General features: G+C 27.6%; 1 protein-coding gene across 1 annotated transcript; it reads right to left on the minus strand.

Annotated features, from left to right (window-relative positions):
* Positions 1–10,949, minus strand: LOC120067644 (ethylene-responsive transcription factor ERF113-like). Its single transcript, XM_039019185.1, has 3 exons — positions 10,767–10,949; positions 2,309–2,531; positions 1–668 (listed from the first exon to the last, which is right to left on the minus strand). Exons 1-3 carry the CDS (start codon positions 10,947–10,949, stop codon positions 136–138), a joined length of 939 nt encoding a protein of 312 aa, XP_038875113.1. The 3' UTR covers positions 1–135.
* Between the last annotated feature and the right edge of the window lie 10,115 nt (positions 10,950–21,064).

Below are 21,064 nucleotides of genomic sequence, written 5' to 3' on the forward strand. Positions count from 1 at the left end.
TTGAGAATTATATGGTTTATAATTATCATTATTATTAGGAAGAAATCATGGAAAATAAGGCATAGATTTATAGAAAGCAATGGATATATGCGTAAAGTTATGAGAATAAAAACTCATACAATTGATAATAATGGTCTAATTTGTTGAGCCACCGGTGCCGAAATCTTTGCCGTAGTGATCATAATCTTGTTGGTGTTCTCGAGTAGAAGAAGAAGAAGAAGAAAAAGGGTAATGGGGTTGTTGTTGATTGAGAAGAAGAGTAGAAGAATAATAAGGGAAATCAGCGTCGGAGCTAGAGAGAAGTTGTGCGTACTGATGAAGGCCAGGAAAAGCTTCTTCCTGCGACAACGGCGGCGGAAGAGAAACAGACGGCGATGAATATGACGGCACGGCGGCTGAGGGTGGTGGAGCACCGGCGGTGGTGGCAGGAAGAAAGCCAAACTCAGCAGGGTTGGCTTGAACTCGTTCAGGAAAATTAAGTTTGGCTTTGTTGCCTTTAAATCTCAAAGCGGCGTTATCATAAGCAATGGCAGCAGCTTCGGCAGTGTCGAAAGTGCCAAGCCAAACTCTAGCTGCTTTCTTCGGATCACGAATCTCTGCTGCCCATTTTCCCCATGGTCTTTGTCTTACGCCTCTATAATGTCGCTTCCTTCCACTTTCCGACGTTTCTGCCATCATATAAACATATGCATATACACACAATATATATCACATGCATTTATAAACAATCTCTCTCCATATTGGTTTATATTTAAATAGCTGCATGTGCACTAGACTTAGCTCCCCTCTATTTATAATATTGTATGTGACAAATTATTCTAAAACACCGTCATAAACTGACTAACATTTTTGAACAGTTAGATAATAAAAGTACCTCAATTTTGTATTTTTATTTCAACAATGATTAGGTGCAACATAATGTTATGCTTCCATTTTCTCTATACACAAAAAAGATAAGTGAGTTGGATAATTGCTTGGATTGTATAAAGATAGGTGAGTCCAAACAACAACTAAATTTTTCTTTTTTGTAGATTTTCAATTATGTCGAGTCTATATAGTGAAGTGTTGAGTATCCCACATTGAAAAAGTTGAGAGATCTCATAAAATACATCTCAATTCGATGGTACTTTGTTTTAAGGAGAGGAGCGTTGTGAATGTTACCAAAGTTATGTCTAAAATGGACAATATAAAGATTATTAAAAGATTGTTGTCCTTAAACGTATATTAAAAGGCAGTCGCATTATAATCGGACTGTTTCATGGTAATAAGAACATGCATCTACCTTACATATTATAGTATAATAAACAAATAAAAGAAGCATGAACACACATGGCATTGACACATCTCTCTCCTACATCTCCCCCATGTTCTTCATTTTCTAAACCTTTCTATGAACCACAAAAAAAAAAAAAGATATTAATAAAAACAAAAGTCGGTGGCCGCGTGTGTGGCCGTGCCCGTGACCAAATTCTCTACCGTAACATGCATCAATCCCTACCTTTTTTATAAAATGCGCACTTTAACCCGTTTAAATAATGTTGAATTTCAAATGTTTAGTATAAAATATATTATACCAAAACCAAATTGAATTAAATAGAAGAGAAGAGAAGAGCATATAAAAAACAAGGCATGGGTAGTGGCCAAACAAGCCATCGTTTTCAAGATTTGACAATGAACCAAGGCGTATGGATATATACACAATAATAATAATTAAATAAAAGTTTGGTCGATGGTCAAAAGCGTAAAGAGAATAGCAACTAGTTAGATGGGAAGTTACGGAATTAAGAGAGGTTTGATATTATTATAGAGTTTGAATCATCAGAACACAATTTGGGAAAACACACACAAAAAAAAAAAAAGAAGGCCTAAATTTTTATTAAATGAGTACAAATTAAATGATTATCGACCAACAATAATACATATGATTTGCCAAACAAAAAACACAGCTAATTAACACGAATTGTTGTCCGTTTCCATGAAAATATAAAGAAGAACATGTGAGATAATGCCCAATAATAACTCACCTCAAATTTTATTCTTTTGCATTGTTTCCACCACACACAAAGGAAGAAAATTTCCTTACGCAAAGTGAGAGAGATGCATTGAACTTCAATCTATATTATTACCATAGAGAAATTTCTCTTTTAAACATCTTATCTATCTCTACCCAAAAAATCTATACATGAAGTGGGGTTTTTGAGATAGCTCTCTTTCACTCCGTACTCTAATTAAACGGTCGGTTTGAATGACTTTTCAAATAAAAAACATAAATAAATAAATAAATACAAAGAACAGTACTAGTAATTACCTTGACTTTGAAGAGGAGCCGATTGAGGTGGTTGAGTTAGTGTTTGTGGTATGAAATTGAAGTGAGATTGGGACCAAGAAGAAGGAATTTCATCATTTTGATCCCTAATTTCTTTCTCCTCCGGTGCTTCCCAAGGAAGTGGCCGCTTGCCATGTCGCCGATCCACCGTTTTTTTTTTTTTTTTACTAAAAAACAATAATTTACACAACCCAAAACTAAAACCCTTGTTTTAGGTTTCTTTTTCACTCTTATATATATATATATATATGTGTGCGTATGTTTTCCCCTTTAAATTTGCATTCGAACTCCACACAGTATCATAGATCTACACTCGTATAATATGAGAGTGTAATAATTTTTCTTTTTCTCAAAAGGAAAAAAGAAAAAGATGAGAAGAAGCAAAGGAAGAGGAAAAAGAAGAGGAAGATAAAAAGGGATATATAGAGAGAGACCTTTGGTTGGTTTTGCAGTGTTTATCTCTTATATTGAAGCTACAGTATTATTATTTTTATTCTTTTAAAAATATGTTTTAACAAAAAAATAAAAAAAAAATCGATGTCACCCCTAGTAGCTTGATATTCTCATATTTAACCCATTCATTCTACCGACAAGTGGCCACCAATAAAGGTAAAGTTTTTTTTTTTTTTTTGTGCTCCTTTTTTTTTCCTCATTATATGTTGTGTAATATTCATTTCCCAATGCCAAAAATAAACAGTAAAAAATATAGATAGATATTGATGAACTTCTATCCATCTCTATTAATGATAGTTTTATATCAATTTTCATTATTAATAATATCAATAATAGATTTTTATCACTTCTATCCGTCTCTATCAATGATATACTTCTGTTAATTTATATCATTGATAGATTTATTAGCGTATATCAATTATAGATTGTATCAATGTCTATCTATGGTATACATTGATAATAATATCTATCACAATTATAATTAAATTTTATTGTTTGTACAGATAATTTTCTCTTATTTTTTTATTTTTGAAAACCCCTCGTATGTGTGTATATATAGATCGAAAAGAGGATTGAAATATTCTGTTTTGGATATAAAACAAATTGTTTGATCATTAAGAATGAAAGGAACAATTGGAATTTGAGAATTCAAAGCTTTATTTTCTTTTTATGTATTTATTTATTTATTTTTGAGATATATGCGCTGCGAGTGGAGCCCACGTCTTGAAATTGGCTCCCTCAAAATTGTATTATTTATTTCCCTTTCAACTGTGGACATCCTATTTTCAAATTTCATCCTCAAAGTTACCTTCAATTTTTAAACTAACTTCCAAATTTCATCCTCAAAGTTACCTTCAATTTTTAAACTAACTTCTTCTCAACAATGATCATCTACAATAAAAGAGCTTTTTTTTTTTTTTTTTTCATTCACGTAGAATATTAAAGAATTATTACTTTTATTATATAAAAGAATATGATAGATGCTCTTTGTTAAAGTTGTTGTTAACTCTAGAAAGAAAGTCTCTAATTTTTCTTTAAAAAAAAGAATAATAAATAATTGATATCTATTTTATATTTTTTACGGTGTTTGACAAGCAATTGATTTCTAACACAAATCTAGAAAATGGTTTATTTTCAAAGTTTGAGATTCCATTAAAATTTTGAAAACTTTTTATTGATTCAATTTAACTATTTAGAAAGAAGTGAAACTCTTAATGTTGAATAAAAGTTGCAAGAAAAATGTTTATAAAAGTAAATTAATTTTAATCTAAACCTTTAATTTAATAACTCCAAACTATTATAATTTTAAGCTCAATATCACCCTACTTAAATAATAGAAAAAATATTTTTTTTTCCCAAAGTTTTGGATATTATTTTTATTTGGTCCATAGTTCACATGTTATACATTTTATCCTTGAATTTTGAATTTTGTTTCAATTTGGTTCATAGATTTCAAGATATGTACTTTTAATCTCAATTTTTTTTTATTTTATTTAATACTTGCATTTAGTTGTTGTCGCTAATATTTATTGATTAATTTAAAATAATTATGAAATAAAATTTTAAATTTAGTTTTAATCAATAGTGAGACTTAATTAATTATATATTTTTTAAAATTAACACTAAAGACAAAAAAGTGAGTAATTAGTGAAAAATAGATATTAAAAGTATAAATCTTGAAATTTATGAACCAGATTAAAACAAAACTCAAATCTCAAAAGTATAATTATGGCATTGTGAAATTTATGAGCTAAATTGAAATCAAATTTAAAACTTAAACACTAAATATGTAATATTTTGAAATATATGAACGAAATGAAAATCATATCTAAAAGTTAGGGTCAAATTAAAAGATTATTTTCCCTCAATTATATCATCTACGTAGTTTTTTTTTTTTTTTTTTTTTTTTTTTTGAAGTGTCATATATTTGAGTTTTTGCTTGTTATTGCCTTTATTTTATTAGTTTATACTCTTTATTAGTTGTTAGTAAGATTAAAAAAAAATTGTAATAAATTTTTTTAGGATTATTTTTAAATATAGAAAAATGAATCAATTTATTTATAAATATAGTAAAATGTCACTGTTTACCAGTGATAGACAACAATAGATGTCTAATATTTACAATTTATCATTGATAGATAGTGACATTTTGCTATATTCGAAAATATTTTCAGCATTTTTGTTATTTAAAACAATCACCAATGTTTTTTTAATTAATAACCATGATCTATTATTTTTTCTATTTTAAAAATGGAATTCGTCCGCCTAAAATTTCTTCAATTTTAAAATTTATTACTGAAAACTACCACTTCTAATTAATATTTATAGTTTCCAAAAATACATTTCTGTGTTCAAGATTTTGTCAAGAATTGCGAAAATCTTAAATTTTTCTAAAAGGAATAAATAATCTTAATACCTTTGAAAAAATTGTAAAGACCCATTCAATAATGAAAACAATTAAGTTTATATGAATATTTTTGGAAAATTTTCACAAATAGAAAAAATATCAAACTATTTACAAAAATAACAAAAAAAAACTAATTAATAAATACTATAAACTACAGCGTCTATCAGTGTTAGAAACGGATAGAAGTCTATCAATAATAGAAAAGTCTAAACGATTAAATTTTGATATTTTGTGTAAATAGTTTTCTTTATTTTTATATTTTTAAAAATTTCTCAATATTTTTCTTCATTTAGTTTTTTATTATTTGAATTTTTTTTCTTGCAAGATTCACACATATATATATTTGAAAAAAAAAAAAATATTTCTAGGATCTTAATTAGAGAAATGAAAGTAGATTCAACTTGGTAAATATGTCTAAAACGAACAAACAAGCTTTTAAAGAAGTGTTTATACTGTAATTTTATAATTGAATTATTTGACTTAAGCATCATTTAACTGATTTAATTGGTAAGTGTGAAAGTTTAGCCTTGTTTGATAACTATTTGGGTTTTTGTTTTTGTTTTTTAAAATTATGTCTATAAACACTACTTCCAAATTTCTTCTTTTCTTATCTACTTTTTACAATAGTTTAAAAAATCATTCCAAAATTTGAAAACTAAAGCCAAATAGTTTTTAAAAATTTAATTTTATTTTTGAAATTTGGTTAAGAATTCAACCATTGTATTTAAGAAAAATGCAAATCATTATAAAAAATGGAGAGAAAATAGACTTAATTTTTAAAAATATTACTAAACATAGCTTTAATTATTCTCCGCTCAAACAAAATCAACCGATATAAATATATATCTTCAACTAATTTAAAATTTAAATTTTCATCTTACACGTTTTGAAGTCATGAAAAAACCCCAATTATTAAAAGCCCGTGTTAAAATTAGTTTTAATAATATTTGTTGTGCTTCGATCTAAATTATTAATTTAAAGAGTCTATCCTCATTATATCCGAGAGACAATAATGGAACCTCCAACTAAAATTTGACTTGATTAGAATGTAATTAAAAAATTTAGGATCCGTTGATTTTACTTTAGTTTTCTTCCCTAAACATTGACTAAATTTAGAAAACCAAAAACCAAAACTGTATACTTTTTTAACTAAAAAATATTTTATAGTTTAAATAATTATATTTACATAGAAATATTTGAAGATCCATTTCATTCCCTATTCGCATTTACTGAAAAAAGGTATGATGATTTTACCAAAAATTATAAGTCATAATTCGAAGAACATCATTGATTGCTTGCTAATTTTTACTTCAATTTTGAAACAAATTATAAATAATTCATGATATATATGTATACATCAAATATTTTTTGTAATAGACTTAGAAAAAAATACTTTTCAAAAAGTCATTTTTATTTAAACATTTTTATGACATCCATTTGAAACAAAAACATTAATGTGTTGGGTAAGTCTTTCTCAAAAATATTTTATTATAAATTTATTTAATTTTCTATATACTAAAACTATTTTTATTGATGTCAAATTATATAAAAAAGCGACTATAAAATATTATGAAATAATAATTTAAGATAACGTTTGTTGGAAGTCACCGATGACGATGGTGGCCGGTGGAGGATAGTGGTAACCAAGGCCAACAAAGTGGAAGTAAGATAGATGACTTTTAGAGCGTTTTGATCATTTAAGAATTATACAAATTAAGGAGGGATTAACCATCAAACACTCAAAAGTTATTTTTCTAAAAAATGATTTCAAGTATTTATCTTAAGTCAACTTATTTTATAAATTCATTTCTTTTTTCAAAAACTATTTTGAATGATAATTAAAACAGTTCATATTTTTTTTCAAAATAACTTATTTTTTCAATTAAACACTTGAAAAGTATTCAAAACACACTCATAATCTATGGTTATAATTCTTTTTAGCCATACTAATGATAGTAGGTCTATTAATCTATCTTGAATGTGTATTATGTTCATAAAATGGAGTCAGACAACTTATTGCGATTTTTTTGCTAAAAAGGATTCTTGAAATTTTTTGAAACTTGTAAACTTACAAAATTTGGACATTGAGAATATAATTTTACCATATGATGAAATAATGGTCGTGTAGAATAACTATTTTAATGTTTTCAAATGTCCCAAGTCAAAATTGGTAGGCCATCGATTCTCATTTTTATATATAATAAAAATAAAACTCTCTTCCGTTGCTCTCCTTTTATAATTATAAAAATTTCCTGTGCATTATATTTGGATATTTTGAATATGAGATATGTTAATATATATATACGTAAATACACACACACGGTAGAGTTTCAAAACTTTGATTTTTTTTAATTTCTTTTTAGTTGGAAGGAAAAGTTCATTATTGAACTATGTTAAGATCAATGCAGGAACAAAAGTAATTGATTGGAACTATGGTATTAATTTTCAAAGTCAACATTTTTTTCATCCATATTTTTACCTATTTATAAATTTTAAATTTTAAAAAAATATATTAGAAAATGGGATTTAATTCATAGACCTCTTGGTCGTTAATACATATATAATTATATGTTAGTTAAGCTATGTTAATTTTGGCATATATTTATGAGTTTGATGTCAATACAAAGAGTGAATCAACATTTCTATTGTATATTTTAAAATAGATTAAGAGGCAAATTGAAAGTTAAGCAGTAGTAATTCTAAGGATTTTCGAAGGGAAACCAAAAAAAAAAAAAAAAAAAGGTCACTAATGTGAATACAATATAAATTATAGTTCTTTTAAAATATTTAAAAAGTATAAAATATTTATTTATTAGTTTTTAATATATATTATAAATTTTTAAAAGTACATCGATATAAATTTTATTGTGAGACCTACGCATTTTAAACCTTGTCCTAAGTAATATTCTGAGATTAAATTAGAGTAGTGTGAAATTGTTGGATATATTTTTGTTATGATATTAATGTTGAAAATTGTGATCGTGAAAATATATTAATAAAAAGAGAGAATACTGTGACTAAAAATAGATTAATATAATATTATTTTCTTTTTCAAAAAATTCAGTCAAAAAGTCAAAAATAAAGTTAGTCAAATTTTCTTGGGAATTAAAACTATCTATTTTTTTAATAGAAAAATTAATTAAGTAGTTGTGGACGAATTTATTGTTTACAGTTTAGTTCACTATCATATAGTTCAGCCTCTCTCCAACTTTGCACATTATCGTGAGATTTTTTGTTTTTTGTTTTCTTTTATAAAATATTTAAATTTTCAGAATGATATAGTTTTTTAACGAATAAATATTCATTTACAATCCCATTTTAGAGTTGTATCAATTAAAAAATCAAATTTATAATTATATTAAATTAAATCCTAAAATTTAATAATTGAACTAAATAGACCAATTGTTAGTAATATAAAATTATTTTCATTTGATTCTATTTTAATTTGGCTCAAAATCATTCAAATAAATCTTTGTTTTAAACAATTCCACCAAAGTAGAAAAAAATTATGAGGTAATTTTTTTCTAAATAAGTAGAGAAAAATAAAGAAGATAAAGCACATGAAAGGTTGTCCAAATTAATGAAAAACTCATATTATCTATTTGATTCTATTTTTTTTTTCAATTTACATTAATCTTTACATTTAAACAAGTCTTATATATGAATAATAGCTATGTATTAATTTTTATATATGTGATAGTCAAATTTTAAAAATAAAAATGTAATTTTAAATTATTTATAGCCTTCAAAATTTGATGCAAAAATTAGAAGATTTTTTTAAGAACATAGATAACAAAATAAATAAATTTAGGACGGTGAAAATAGTGTTTATTAAAAATATAAAAAAAATAACTTTTTTCTTGCTCGAAATTTGGCTAAAATTTTAAATATTTTTTTAAACAGAAAAATCATCATAAAAATAAATGTTAATAAACACAGTAAACTAGTTTCGGAAACATAAAACTAAAAACTTTCCAAACTAAACTTTTAAAATTTGAAATATGATGTAGTGAGGGACGGGGAGAGCAATTATTTTATGTATTTTAATTAACATTTTTAGCGTAATTATTTCCGATACTTAATCATTATCGGTATATTAATTGATAATTCATCTATAAATAAAGATTTTTGGCCCTTGTACATAAGACATAAATTTGATATATTTTTGTAGATAGACTCTTTGTCAAGCCGTTTGATATTAAATATACATGCATATTTATACTAAAAAAAGTTTGCCTAACTAGGAACTTTAATTAAATCGAAGAATTTTTCTTTAGACAAATCTAATTCAAGTGTGTTATTTAGAATTTCTTTCTTTAGAGTAATTTTCAGAAATAATTAAAAAATATATATAATAATTTTTATAAGATTTATAGTTTTTGATAACCACTCCAACGGACCCGTAAAAACTGAGTTTGAGAACTGAGTTTGAGAACTGAGTTATTTAGAAGGAAACAATTGATCCAAATTCTAAAATGTAAAAACAAATATTTTTGGGTGCTTAATGTAAAATTTTCCCCAAATTTTCATGATATATGAAAATGACCAAAACACCCTCATACTACCATCACTTTCGATATATAGTTGTTGCTCACTGTGACCAACCTAGGTCACCTAACTGCCTGTGACCATCAAATTGTGTCACCGCCCACTTACAACCACCGCCATCCACCATCGACAACCACTCAGTCAATACCAATGGTATAGTTAACCGGTCATATTGTTTTAAATATAAAAATGAAGTTATTAATTTATAGTATTCTATTGTCATCCTTCATGGTAATTTTGACATTTATGGAAATAATTTTGTATCAAATCAAACCAAACAAACTTATGTCTAAAACACTTTACAGAAAATGCATATCCAAATGTATGAAGTGTATTAATTGTAAACAAATTTTATATACAGTGTTCAAAAAGATACATTGTTGAAAAACACTTATTTTACAAACAATTCAATGAGTCTAATATGGTAAATTGTGTATCCAATATAAGTCAAATCAACTCTTCGACCAAAATTATGAAACAATGCTAGGTAGGGTTGATAATGCACAAAGGAAAAACATTTATAATAATTTGGTTGGGGTGTGTATCATAATAAAATTAGATATGGCCCCATAAACCAAGGAAATGTGATGTAAGAAATAAAGAGAAATAGGAAGAGGGGTGGTCTGGTTCCCCATATAAATCATTTTTCATTCATCCCATCCTAAACTTCTCACCCTTTTTTCTCTCTCTATTTCTATTATAGCTCTTTCTAACTTAACTCGTACACATATATAATGTGTTTTAATAAAGTTCGATTGTAGAACAATTACAAAGTGAAGGATTGAGTCTCTGCTTCAAGAGAATGAATGCATTGTTCGTCGTCGTCGTTTTTTTTTTTTTTTTTTTTTTTTTTTTTTTTTTTAAAGAATACCTCAAATTTTATTATGCTTGAAGGGCAATCAGATGAGCATACATCAAATTGGACCAAAGAAATTGTCCAATTTGGAAAACTATTACGCCATATTCCTGAAATCTATAACATCTAGCCCCTAAAGCTGCTTCATGGGCCACCAAATTAAATCTTCTACTTACATGGAGAAATTTCGAAGTATAACATAAAATTTCCTCCAACAAACATTGAACTGCACAATGAGAAAAGGATTTCCTTGTAAGTAAATTAATAGCTTCCAGACAGTCTAACTCAACAACTACTTTGAAGAATCCCGTCGATTTTGCAAGTTGAATTCCCAATAGAATGGCCTTCATTTCTGCCATAGCAGAATTAGGAACAAACATACAACATTCCAAAACTATGGCTTTAATAATCCCAGTGAAATCTCTACAAACCACACCCAAACCGGTTGATGAAGGATCTGTTTTCCAAGCAACATCAACATTGATTTTGATACAATCATATTCAGAGGAGGAGACCAAGAAAAAGGACCTTGAATATGACTAGATGAATTTAATTGTAAACTAGTTTTCTTAGTTGTAGTGTTCTTCAAGCAAGAAGCAAAGAGAGAGTTTCTGAGCTTCAAGTTTACAAACAGCAACTCTTCTATACAGATGAAGAGAAAGGTAAAACCAATATTAGGCAAGCAAGAAGAAAAGAAGGATTAACAAACCAGAGAGTTCACACTATCACCTACTCGAGAGAAAGAAAGAAGAAAAGTAGAAAGACAAAGGATTAGAATGGTTTAGTCCAAAATCAGACCTAAATCCACCCTGAAAGGAGCAGACTTTATTCAAGTGTTGAATACAACTTTTCAGATACAAGTGGAAGAGTATTTATAAGGTACTATTAGTTACAGTTGATAACTAATTTTATTTCACTATTTGAGTTCTAATTAAAGGCTCTTCAATTCTCCACCTTGAAATAAAATTTTCCCTGTCTACTCCTCTTTTCCTGCTCTTCACCCTTTTTCTGGCAGGTTCAAACCAATTAGCTCAAGACACTATTGAAACTTAGCTCAAGCAATCAGTTTAGTTAACATGTCAGCAACATTATCTGATGTATGTATCTTTAACACTTTAATTGTACCTTCTTCAATATGTTTTCTGATGAAATGATATTTTATGTCAATGTGTTTGCTTCTATTGTGGAATTGACTTTTTTTAGAGATATGTATGACACTCATATTATCGCAATATATCTTGGTTGTTCTTTGAGTAACATCAAAATCTCTTGAGAGATCTTTGAGCCAAAGGGCTTCTTTTATAGCTTTAGACAGTGATATATATTCAGCCTTTGTGGATGATAGAGCTACCATCGACTAGAGTGTTGCTTTCCAACTCAGAATGTGAAGGAGTAATATAACATGCAATGGAAGAATTCAAAATCAATAAGCACTTAAACTATACTTAGTTTGAGTTTTAAACATGCTACTCATGAGGTTTTCATAAGGGGGTTTGAATTAAATATTATCTTTGAAGATCTCTTCCATGAATTTAGCATGTTTTTCACAAGTTTGAGCTTGATTCTTCATGTAGACCACCAACAAGATCTTCTCCACTATGATCAAGAAGGAATGTGTGGTGGAAACACTCAAATTAAGCTAAATTGAGGATGAACTTGGGTGAGTTAAGTAGGGTTTTCAGTTTTGCAACAGCTCAGATAGAATTCTCAACATTCTCACTCAATTCCATGCATGAAACTTCATTTTATAGACTGAATTTATGCAATAGAACAGGGTTGTATGTAGGGTAACTCCTACTTGAAATTCATTGAAGATCTAAAGTGGAATTTGGTGATAAATCACCAAAATGTTGTTAGTGGATTTTTCCAATTTTTTTTGGGAAAAATTCACTAACTCAAATTTCTTTTTAAATTGATTTTTTTATTTAAACAAAACTATTTTGTTTTATAAAATTAATTCAAAATAATTAATTTAAATAAAACTAATTCTAATTTCAATTAAACATTTTAATTAAAAATATTAATTTAATATCTTAATATTAAATTAATAAAACACCAATTCCACCAATATGATTCAATTTCATATAATTAACATTTAAGTCATAATTTAAATATTAATTGATTCTCCAGTTTCATTTAATTTTGACTAACTTAAACATTTTAATTGCATCATATACAATCAATTGAAAATCCTGAAACCGAAATGAACATTTCAAATTCATAACCATAAATTAAAAATTCATTCAATCAGTACTCAATTTATTATTTCAATTTATGAGCTAGTAGAGAGACCTAATGGACCTACGTATCATGAGTTCCAACAATTTGTAATCAATTGGTTAAACTTTTTAAACCAAATTAATTACTATTCGTTAACTATCAAGACACACCACTATAGCTCGATAGTTGTACTCTCTCCACTGTAGATGTATTTCTGTCCAGGTTAACCATAATCAGTAAGTCGATCCTTCACAAGTCGTTCGTATTTACAGTTGGGTCAAAATTACCGTTTTACCCCTATAAATGCATATTGTTTCTTAAGCTCCCACTGACCCTTTAATGAACAACAGATTCATAATATCACTTATGAATCATATCCCTCTCTAACACGAGAGGGTGAGACCACGTTTGTTCAAGAACAGGAATCAGCACTTAAGAGAACAACCTATCTGCTAACCCTAAGACGAGTAGGAGTGAATTCCATCTTGCAAGGCTATGTCCCCAACTATCTATCCGGTCTTATCCCCAAAATGGAAGACTAATTGAGCAGTGTTGTTAGATTACTCCCACCCATGCAGATCAAAGGACAATCCTGAATAAACAAGAGTTCGTAGCTAACTCAGGATTAAGATCGAGTTATCCTAGGTTACTTTAGTATGAAATAGTCAATTTTAACAGTAAACAGTCGTTATAAAGAAAAGTGACTATTTCGAGGTCCAGTCTATATGCAAACTCATTGCATAGGATGTCTCCACTCACATGTCTCTACATGAATGATTTGTGGATCATATCATTTGTGTTACCATACAAAAATGGGTTGCATCCAATAGTGTTGCTAGGATGAGATACCCAAATTCATTCATACACTCATAGACCATTTAGGCTATATACTATTAACTTGATCCTATTTATGTCACTACATAAAGTTAAAGTATTCTTACTATAGTTATGGATATGTTTATTGGATTTTTATAATAGGATGCAATATCAACAACTTTATCGAATAAGATACTCAATAATATTTTATTGATAAATAGAATGTTTAACATAAAATTTACGAACTACGAGTTCTAGAACATTTCCAACAGAATGTTCATGCCAATCAGGAAGATATATCCTGATAAAGATCATCTAGGTCACCTACATAATCCGAATCAACATAACCATAGAATTCATTTGATTCAATAGGATTCTTTTTGTATATCAGGCTGACTGTTTGAGTACCCTTTATATATCTCATAATCCACTTTAATGCCTCTCAATATCTTTTACTTGGGTTGGCCATAAATCTACTTGCCAAGCTCACTGCATAGGCAAGTTCCGGACGAGTTGATATCATCAAGTACATAAGACTGCCCACGACTGTTGTGTAAGGAATTTCTATCATAAACTTCTTGTGTTCAATTTCATCTTCTCTTGGTGTATTCTCAAAGGATAGCTTGAAATGTTGTGCTAAAGGAGTAATAAATGGTTTTGCTTTATCCATCTGAAATCTCTTTTAAGATTTTGTTGTAGTACAAATGTTGGCTTAAGTTAAGTACTCCTTTATTTCTTTGTCTAGATATTTCAATGCCTAGGATCATCTTCATTTCACCAAGATTTTTTATTTCAAACTCTTTCTTCAATGAAGTTATGACCCTTTTAATGTCCTCTTTAGACTTACCTGCTAGGAGCATGTCATCCAATATAGAAGTAAGAAGACAACATATGAGTATTTATATAGATTCACATACACACAATTGTCATATGAGCTTCTTTCAAAACCAATCTTCTTCATATATTCATCAAAATTTTGGTACCAGCATCTGGGGGATTGTTTGAGTCCATATAAGGACTTTTTAAGCAGACAAACATGATGTTCTTTCCTTTTTACCTCATATCCTCGTGTTTGATCCATATAAATTGTCTAAGTTAGTTGTCCATGAAAAAAGCCTATTTTCACATCTAACTGATCTAATTCAAGATTGTTTTAAACTATCACAAATAGCAACATTGGAACGGAGGTTTGCTTCACTACAAGAGAGAAAATTTTGATGTAATTAATTTGAACTATTTGGATAAATTCTTTTGCCACAAGCCTGGCCTTATACCTTGCTTCTTGCACCCTTGGAACACCTTCTTTAAACTTATAAACCCATTTGAAGGCAATGGCTCTTACTCCCTTTGGTAGAAGTATTAGGTTCCATGTTTCATTTGGGGTGAGTGAATCCATCTTTTCATTCATGGCTTCAATCTATTTTTAGCATTTGGACCACTGGTTGCTTCCATGAATGTGGATGATTCTTGATTGATTAAACAATCTGCTACACTTAAAGCAATACTAATATTGTCTGCTTCACCAAATCTCGTGGGAGGAACTATATCCAAAGTTTAATTTATAGACATATTTGATACATATATCCAAAGTTGAATGGATATTTTATATAATTTAACCTATAGTGAATAAATATATAGATTTCATTTGGGGCTTTGCAGACAAAGCACGTGGCTTCATGAATGCTTGTAAATATGACCCTTCACAATCAAATTTCTGAACAACCAAAACACATTTTGATCCCTTCTAAGAGAGAGATAACAGTATTCATTTTTTTAACTTCATCCACCGAAACCAAAACCTAAATCCTCACTTCTTTGATAGAATATAATAGGTGGTACAAAAAGTATGATATTATTGTCCATTGTTTGTAAACGAAATCAAAATTGGAATCTCCAACTTAAAAAATAGTGCTATATATGTACATGTAAATTATGTCGATCACTTTAGCAACAAAGTGATCGAGGGAGTGTTTAAAGCGCTAAATTGGTTATTATAGTCCGTGGTTATAATAATCTGTGTTTGGGATGCATACTATTTTAGTCTGGATTATAATCATTTGTGTTTGGATTACAAATAGAGAAAGAGAAGATAAGTACGAAACACTGAAACAAAGAGAAATTTAAAAAATAGTAATATTGTAGATAATTGTAAGTTATAAAGAATTGTAAACATAAGATTACATTTAGAATCTAACTAACTTACTCCATCAATTTTAAGCGGGAGGTCAAACACCTCTAAAAATCCATCGTTTTACTTTTATGTGAAAGCAAATTATGAATTTATACTTGAAGTACCTATTAAACTACTTTTCTTGTTTTTATTAACTTAGATTTTGCATTTTGAACAAAATATTATAAAGATTTAGAGAGAGAGAGAGAAAAGAGGATGAAGGGTGGAGTTGGTGTTTATAGGTTTGAGCATGTGAAGTGTTTATTTTGTTCCTTTTTTTTTTTATTCTTTTGTTTGTTTGGTTTTCAGGTTTTAGTTTGATATACAATGAACCAAACTATAGGAGGGGACTTGAATGGTAAATGGACCCAAATGGGGAAAGAAAAGGCTTTCTTATTATTATTTTTTTTAGAAAAAATCTTTTTGCAAATTTTGAGAAAGAAAAGTGAACAATGTATGTAGTGTTCCCTACCTAGCTAGCTACCTATATATACCACCTGCATCTTCTTTAATAATAAAGTAAATATATAGTTTTTTGTGTTTTATGTATATTTCATTTTTTAGAAACAAAAATATAAATAACTAATAATGTCTATTTAGTAGCTTAGCTAGTCTGTAGTGTGTACTTAATAAGATCCAACTAAAGAGAGATCAAATCAGTCCACCACATTTTTTCCCCTTTTCCTTCTCAACGATACAAAAAGGAGATAAAGAGATTTAAACACAAATGGGAGTCTATTTGAAAGTTCAAAAATCAAGTTCGTGTTATGTTATGTGCCAAGTTTTTAAAGGGTAGTTTTGTAAATTACTCAAACTACTGTAACATAACTGCAAGCCTTTAAACCCAATTTTATAACTATGAAAGTTGGTGCAATTGGAATGAGATTTTATTAATGGATTAATCGTAATATACTTCAATGTCAAACGTAATTGGTTTGCTTTTTGTCATATTTATATATTTTGTAAACATAATTTCATTACGATTGAGGTTGTTTACTTTAAAATGTTTACTTATCATTATTGTTACCATTTAGGATCAATCGATTATTGCATCTATAACAGTAACAGTAATTATGACAAATTCATAATTATCCTAATGTAACATCCTAACAATATTTGTAAACGTCACTGTAACAATAACGGTAACTGCAGATAGAACATGAGAAATCATTTAGACATATCTGGAGGGAAATAACTAGTGGATCCTACGTAATTTCGAAAGCAAACGGATTAATCACTCTCTACTCCTATCAGATTGCATACTTTGATTACAAACTTAGAAGTACTGTTGGAATGCCTTGAATTTGTTTGTTGGCACTTCGAACAACCAACCATTTAGGGTTAATCGAGGTGCCGTTTTGATGTATTTTTCTGAAAAACATTCTCCCTAATAATACTATTCTCCCTCTGCCCGTGGATGTAGTTAACACACCGTTAGTGAATCACGTATATCTGTGTGTCGATCTTCTCTATCTCTATGTTCCGTTTTGTGTTCTTTAATTGTTGATTTCATAACAAATACATTTCATTACGGGAAAAAATTCCGTCACGGGTTTAGCAAGGACAAAAATATGGCTATGTCCCTTCCTCATTATGGAACACGAGTAAACAACAACAAACATAATCAAATTAGAGTCCACTTTTCAAATTATCATTCATTTGTTATATTTTCCTTAGTTAAACATCGTCATAGTTTTTAAAAGTTATATGGCTTTTTTTAAAAAAAAATCATAATTGTTTTATCTTTTCTAAAGAAACATGCGATTACTAGTCAAATTAAAATATTAAAAAAATTTATAAGAACTCTTGACTTGGTTTTTTAAAAACACTTCAAAAAAAAATTTAGTTACATAGTAAAAGAAATCTCATACGTAGAAATAGTGCTTAACATAATTTACTTTTCAAAAACTAATAGCAAAAAAATAAATAAATAAATACAAAATAGGTATCAAATGGAGCTTCCAATTGTTGTTTTTTTTTCTTTTTTCAAAAATTAGGTTGATGAATACTATCTCTATCAATGACCTTCTTTGTTTATTTTTTAAAAAAGTTTTCAAAATCTAAATCCAAAATTTTGCAAACAGAAAATTTAGTCTTCAAATTCTATTTAGATAGGAATTCAAATGTTTATTTAAGAATAATAAAAGATGATTAAAAAGAAATTAACAATTAAATATCATAATTTTAAAAATAAAAATCATGAAAACCAAAAAAAAAAAATCAAATGTTATCAAAGTTTCATAAATTTAAATGTGTGGAAATTATTTATTTCTTCCCTCCACAAATATGCAAAAATTCAAAAATTCAAAGGTGGACTCAACCTCTAACAATCTTTTGTTTTGCTGGTTACTTTTTCGTTCTTCGATCGTCATTATCTTCTATCCATCGAAGATCAACATTCCAACATTTTGATTACAAACTTGGAAGTACATTTCATTACGATTATGGAACAAAGGTTAAAATAAAAAATAAAAAAAAAACTTAATCAAATTGATACTCACTTTTCAAATTACCATTCATTTGTTACATTTTCTTAGTTAAACATGGTCTCAGATTTTAAAAATTATATAGGCTTATTTCTATATAAAAAAAAAAATCATAATTGTTTTATCTTTTTCGAAGAATTATGTGATTACTAGTCAAATTATAATATAAAAAAGATAAAAGAACTATTTTTTAGTTTTTAAAATTTGACTAGATTTTTTAAAACATTTTAAGAGCATTAGTTAAATCTCATAAATAATTTTAACATAATTTACTTTTCAAAAACTAATAAAAAAATATAAAATAGGTATCAAATAGAGCTTTCATTTTTTGTTTTCTTAAAAATTAAGTTGACGAATACTATCTTTATCATTGACTTTCTTTGTTTTGTCATCTATTTTTTAAAAAAAGAAATTTAAATCTAGTCTAAAATTACGCAAACAGAAAATAGTCTTCATAGGAACTTAAATTTTACTTTAAGAAAGATGGAAGACGATAAAAAAAATAATTATTGAAAAAGTGTCATAATTTAAAAAAAAATAAAATAAATAAATAATGAAAACCAAAAGATCCTCGTTATCAAAGTTTCACAAATTTAAATTTGTGCAGATAATTCGTTTCTTCCAAATACAAATATGCAATAATGCAATAATGCAATAATTCAATGTGATCTAGCGTATAGGATGGGATGTTAGATATAACTAATATTAATCTAATTTATTATTATTTAATATAGTTGTTATTTTCAATTAAAAACTTTGTTATAAGTATTTTTAGAATCAATAATTCTCCATTTAAGTCATAATCAATCTTCTTACAGCTCAATAGCTACTTCTTCATAGAGATAATAGATTTGTACCAACCCTCCACCTCCCATATTAATACTATTTATAAAGAAAAATGTCCTACTTGGGGAGGTTTTATCTCACTTTTGGGAGTGTTCTCTCTTTTTCTAGGAAGAATTTTCTCATCATTTATGGCTATTGATGTCATTCATCCAAATCCATTACATCACAATTGAATTAAAAACAATAACATCGAGGGTTGGAATATTCATATCAGACACATGAAAATATATGAACTGAAATAGAATGAGACTCAAAATTAGAGGTGATAATCGATCTAGGAACTGAACCAATATCATATAAATGATAAAAATGATCGATATGCTTTTTGTTCAATTCGATTTTTCGATTTTAGATGTGAAATGTTATTTTATATGTAATTTATCAAAAAATAAATTGTAAAATTTTTTAAACACAAAACTATAGATATTATTAGTTGATGCATAATTTAGATAAGAGAAATCACTCTCTGGCCGATTCAAATTATTGAAATTATGTGTTAATATTTATATTTGAAACTAATAGTTGCATCTCTAAACTATGCTTTAAATTGATTATGTGAAGTAAATATCATTATAAAATAAATAATAAAAATGGGAAAGTTGGAGAATAAATGATTGGAGTGATTTGGATTAGGTCTTAGTCTAAGTTTGAAAATTGAAAATGGGGTGAAGGAAGGGATTGTTATTGTATTGTCATTTGCCATTGACTTTGTAAACCCTCCGACCAATTCTAAACATGTCATCAATGACGCACATAATAAATTCAAAGGTAATAAACTACGAGTAAATTCGTATATTTGTTTAATAAGTGAGTAAATACCTAATTTATCATATCAAAAGTCCATAATTGGATTCTCGTCTCATAATTGTTGAACTCACGAAAAAAAATAATATACTATTTTTTTAAAATATTTCATCTTATACTCGCTCGTCTACCTATTTTTTATTCGTTATTTCATCTTACTTATTATCTTATTTATTTTAGGTTATGTTGAAGAAATTGACACACAAGAATAAGAGACAAATATTTGAAATAAAGACGCTTTTATCAAGAAAGTACAAAGATCGACATCTTTGAGAAAGGACTTTTTTATTCACTTTACTTGTTTTTTTTTTTACCTCTAACTTTTTTTTTTTTTTTTTTTTTGTAGCTTTCAATAGTTTCATTCGATCTTTAGAAGTTTCATCCTAACAAGCTATCCTAATTTGATAAGATAGTCCTTGTTGAAGAAGTTAGCTCAAAAGAAGAAGTGACAAAATATTTCAAAGAAAGAAGCTTTTATTTTAGAAGTGGAAAAATATATACTTTTGAAAGACAATTTTTTCACTCTCATGTTAGGCTTGCTCACTCACTTTTTCTTATTTTTCTTATGCCTCTAGCTTCTTTCTTCCTATAGCTTCCTATACTTTGTCTTACAAATGAGAACACAATTTTATTTGTAGATATGAAATCTGGGCCTAAGTAAAAAGGGATTTTTTAGGCTCATCTTAGATTATAAAATATCTTATATATTTTTATGAAATATCTTTCTCTTAAAAAATTTCTTAAATTTCCTTGAAGCCTAAAGAAATGCTAAAATATAATTTCTACGGCATTTTTATAGATACTTATTCACGATGTTCAAGATAAATTAGAGATGTCTAGTATTTATATTCAAGTTATTTATATCCATACTTTAAGAAGCTTTTAGGATAACTACGTCTTCTACTTTAAGAAGCTTAAGTTTAAAATTAATGTTAATTAATTGTTAATTAATAGTTTATTGAAGCATTTGTTGTTGAAAAATATGTCCAAACATTTTTAATCACTACTACAAAATTGGACTTTAATGTCAGTTTAAAACTAACATTATAGGGGTACAATGTCAGTTGAAAACCGACATTGAAGATTGTGTTATAAAAGGTCTTCAATGTTGGTTGGTTTTAATGTCGGTTTG

This window comes from Benincasa hispida, chromosome 12 (assembly GCF_009727055.1).
Source record: "Benincasa hispida cultivar B227 chromosome 12, ASM972705v1, whole genome shotgun sequence".
Lineage (NCBI taxonomy): Eukaryota > Viridiplantae > Streptophyta > Magnoliopsida > Cucurbitales > Cucurbitaceae > Benincasa > Benincasa hispida.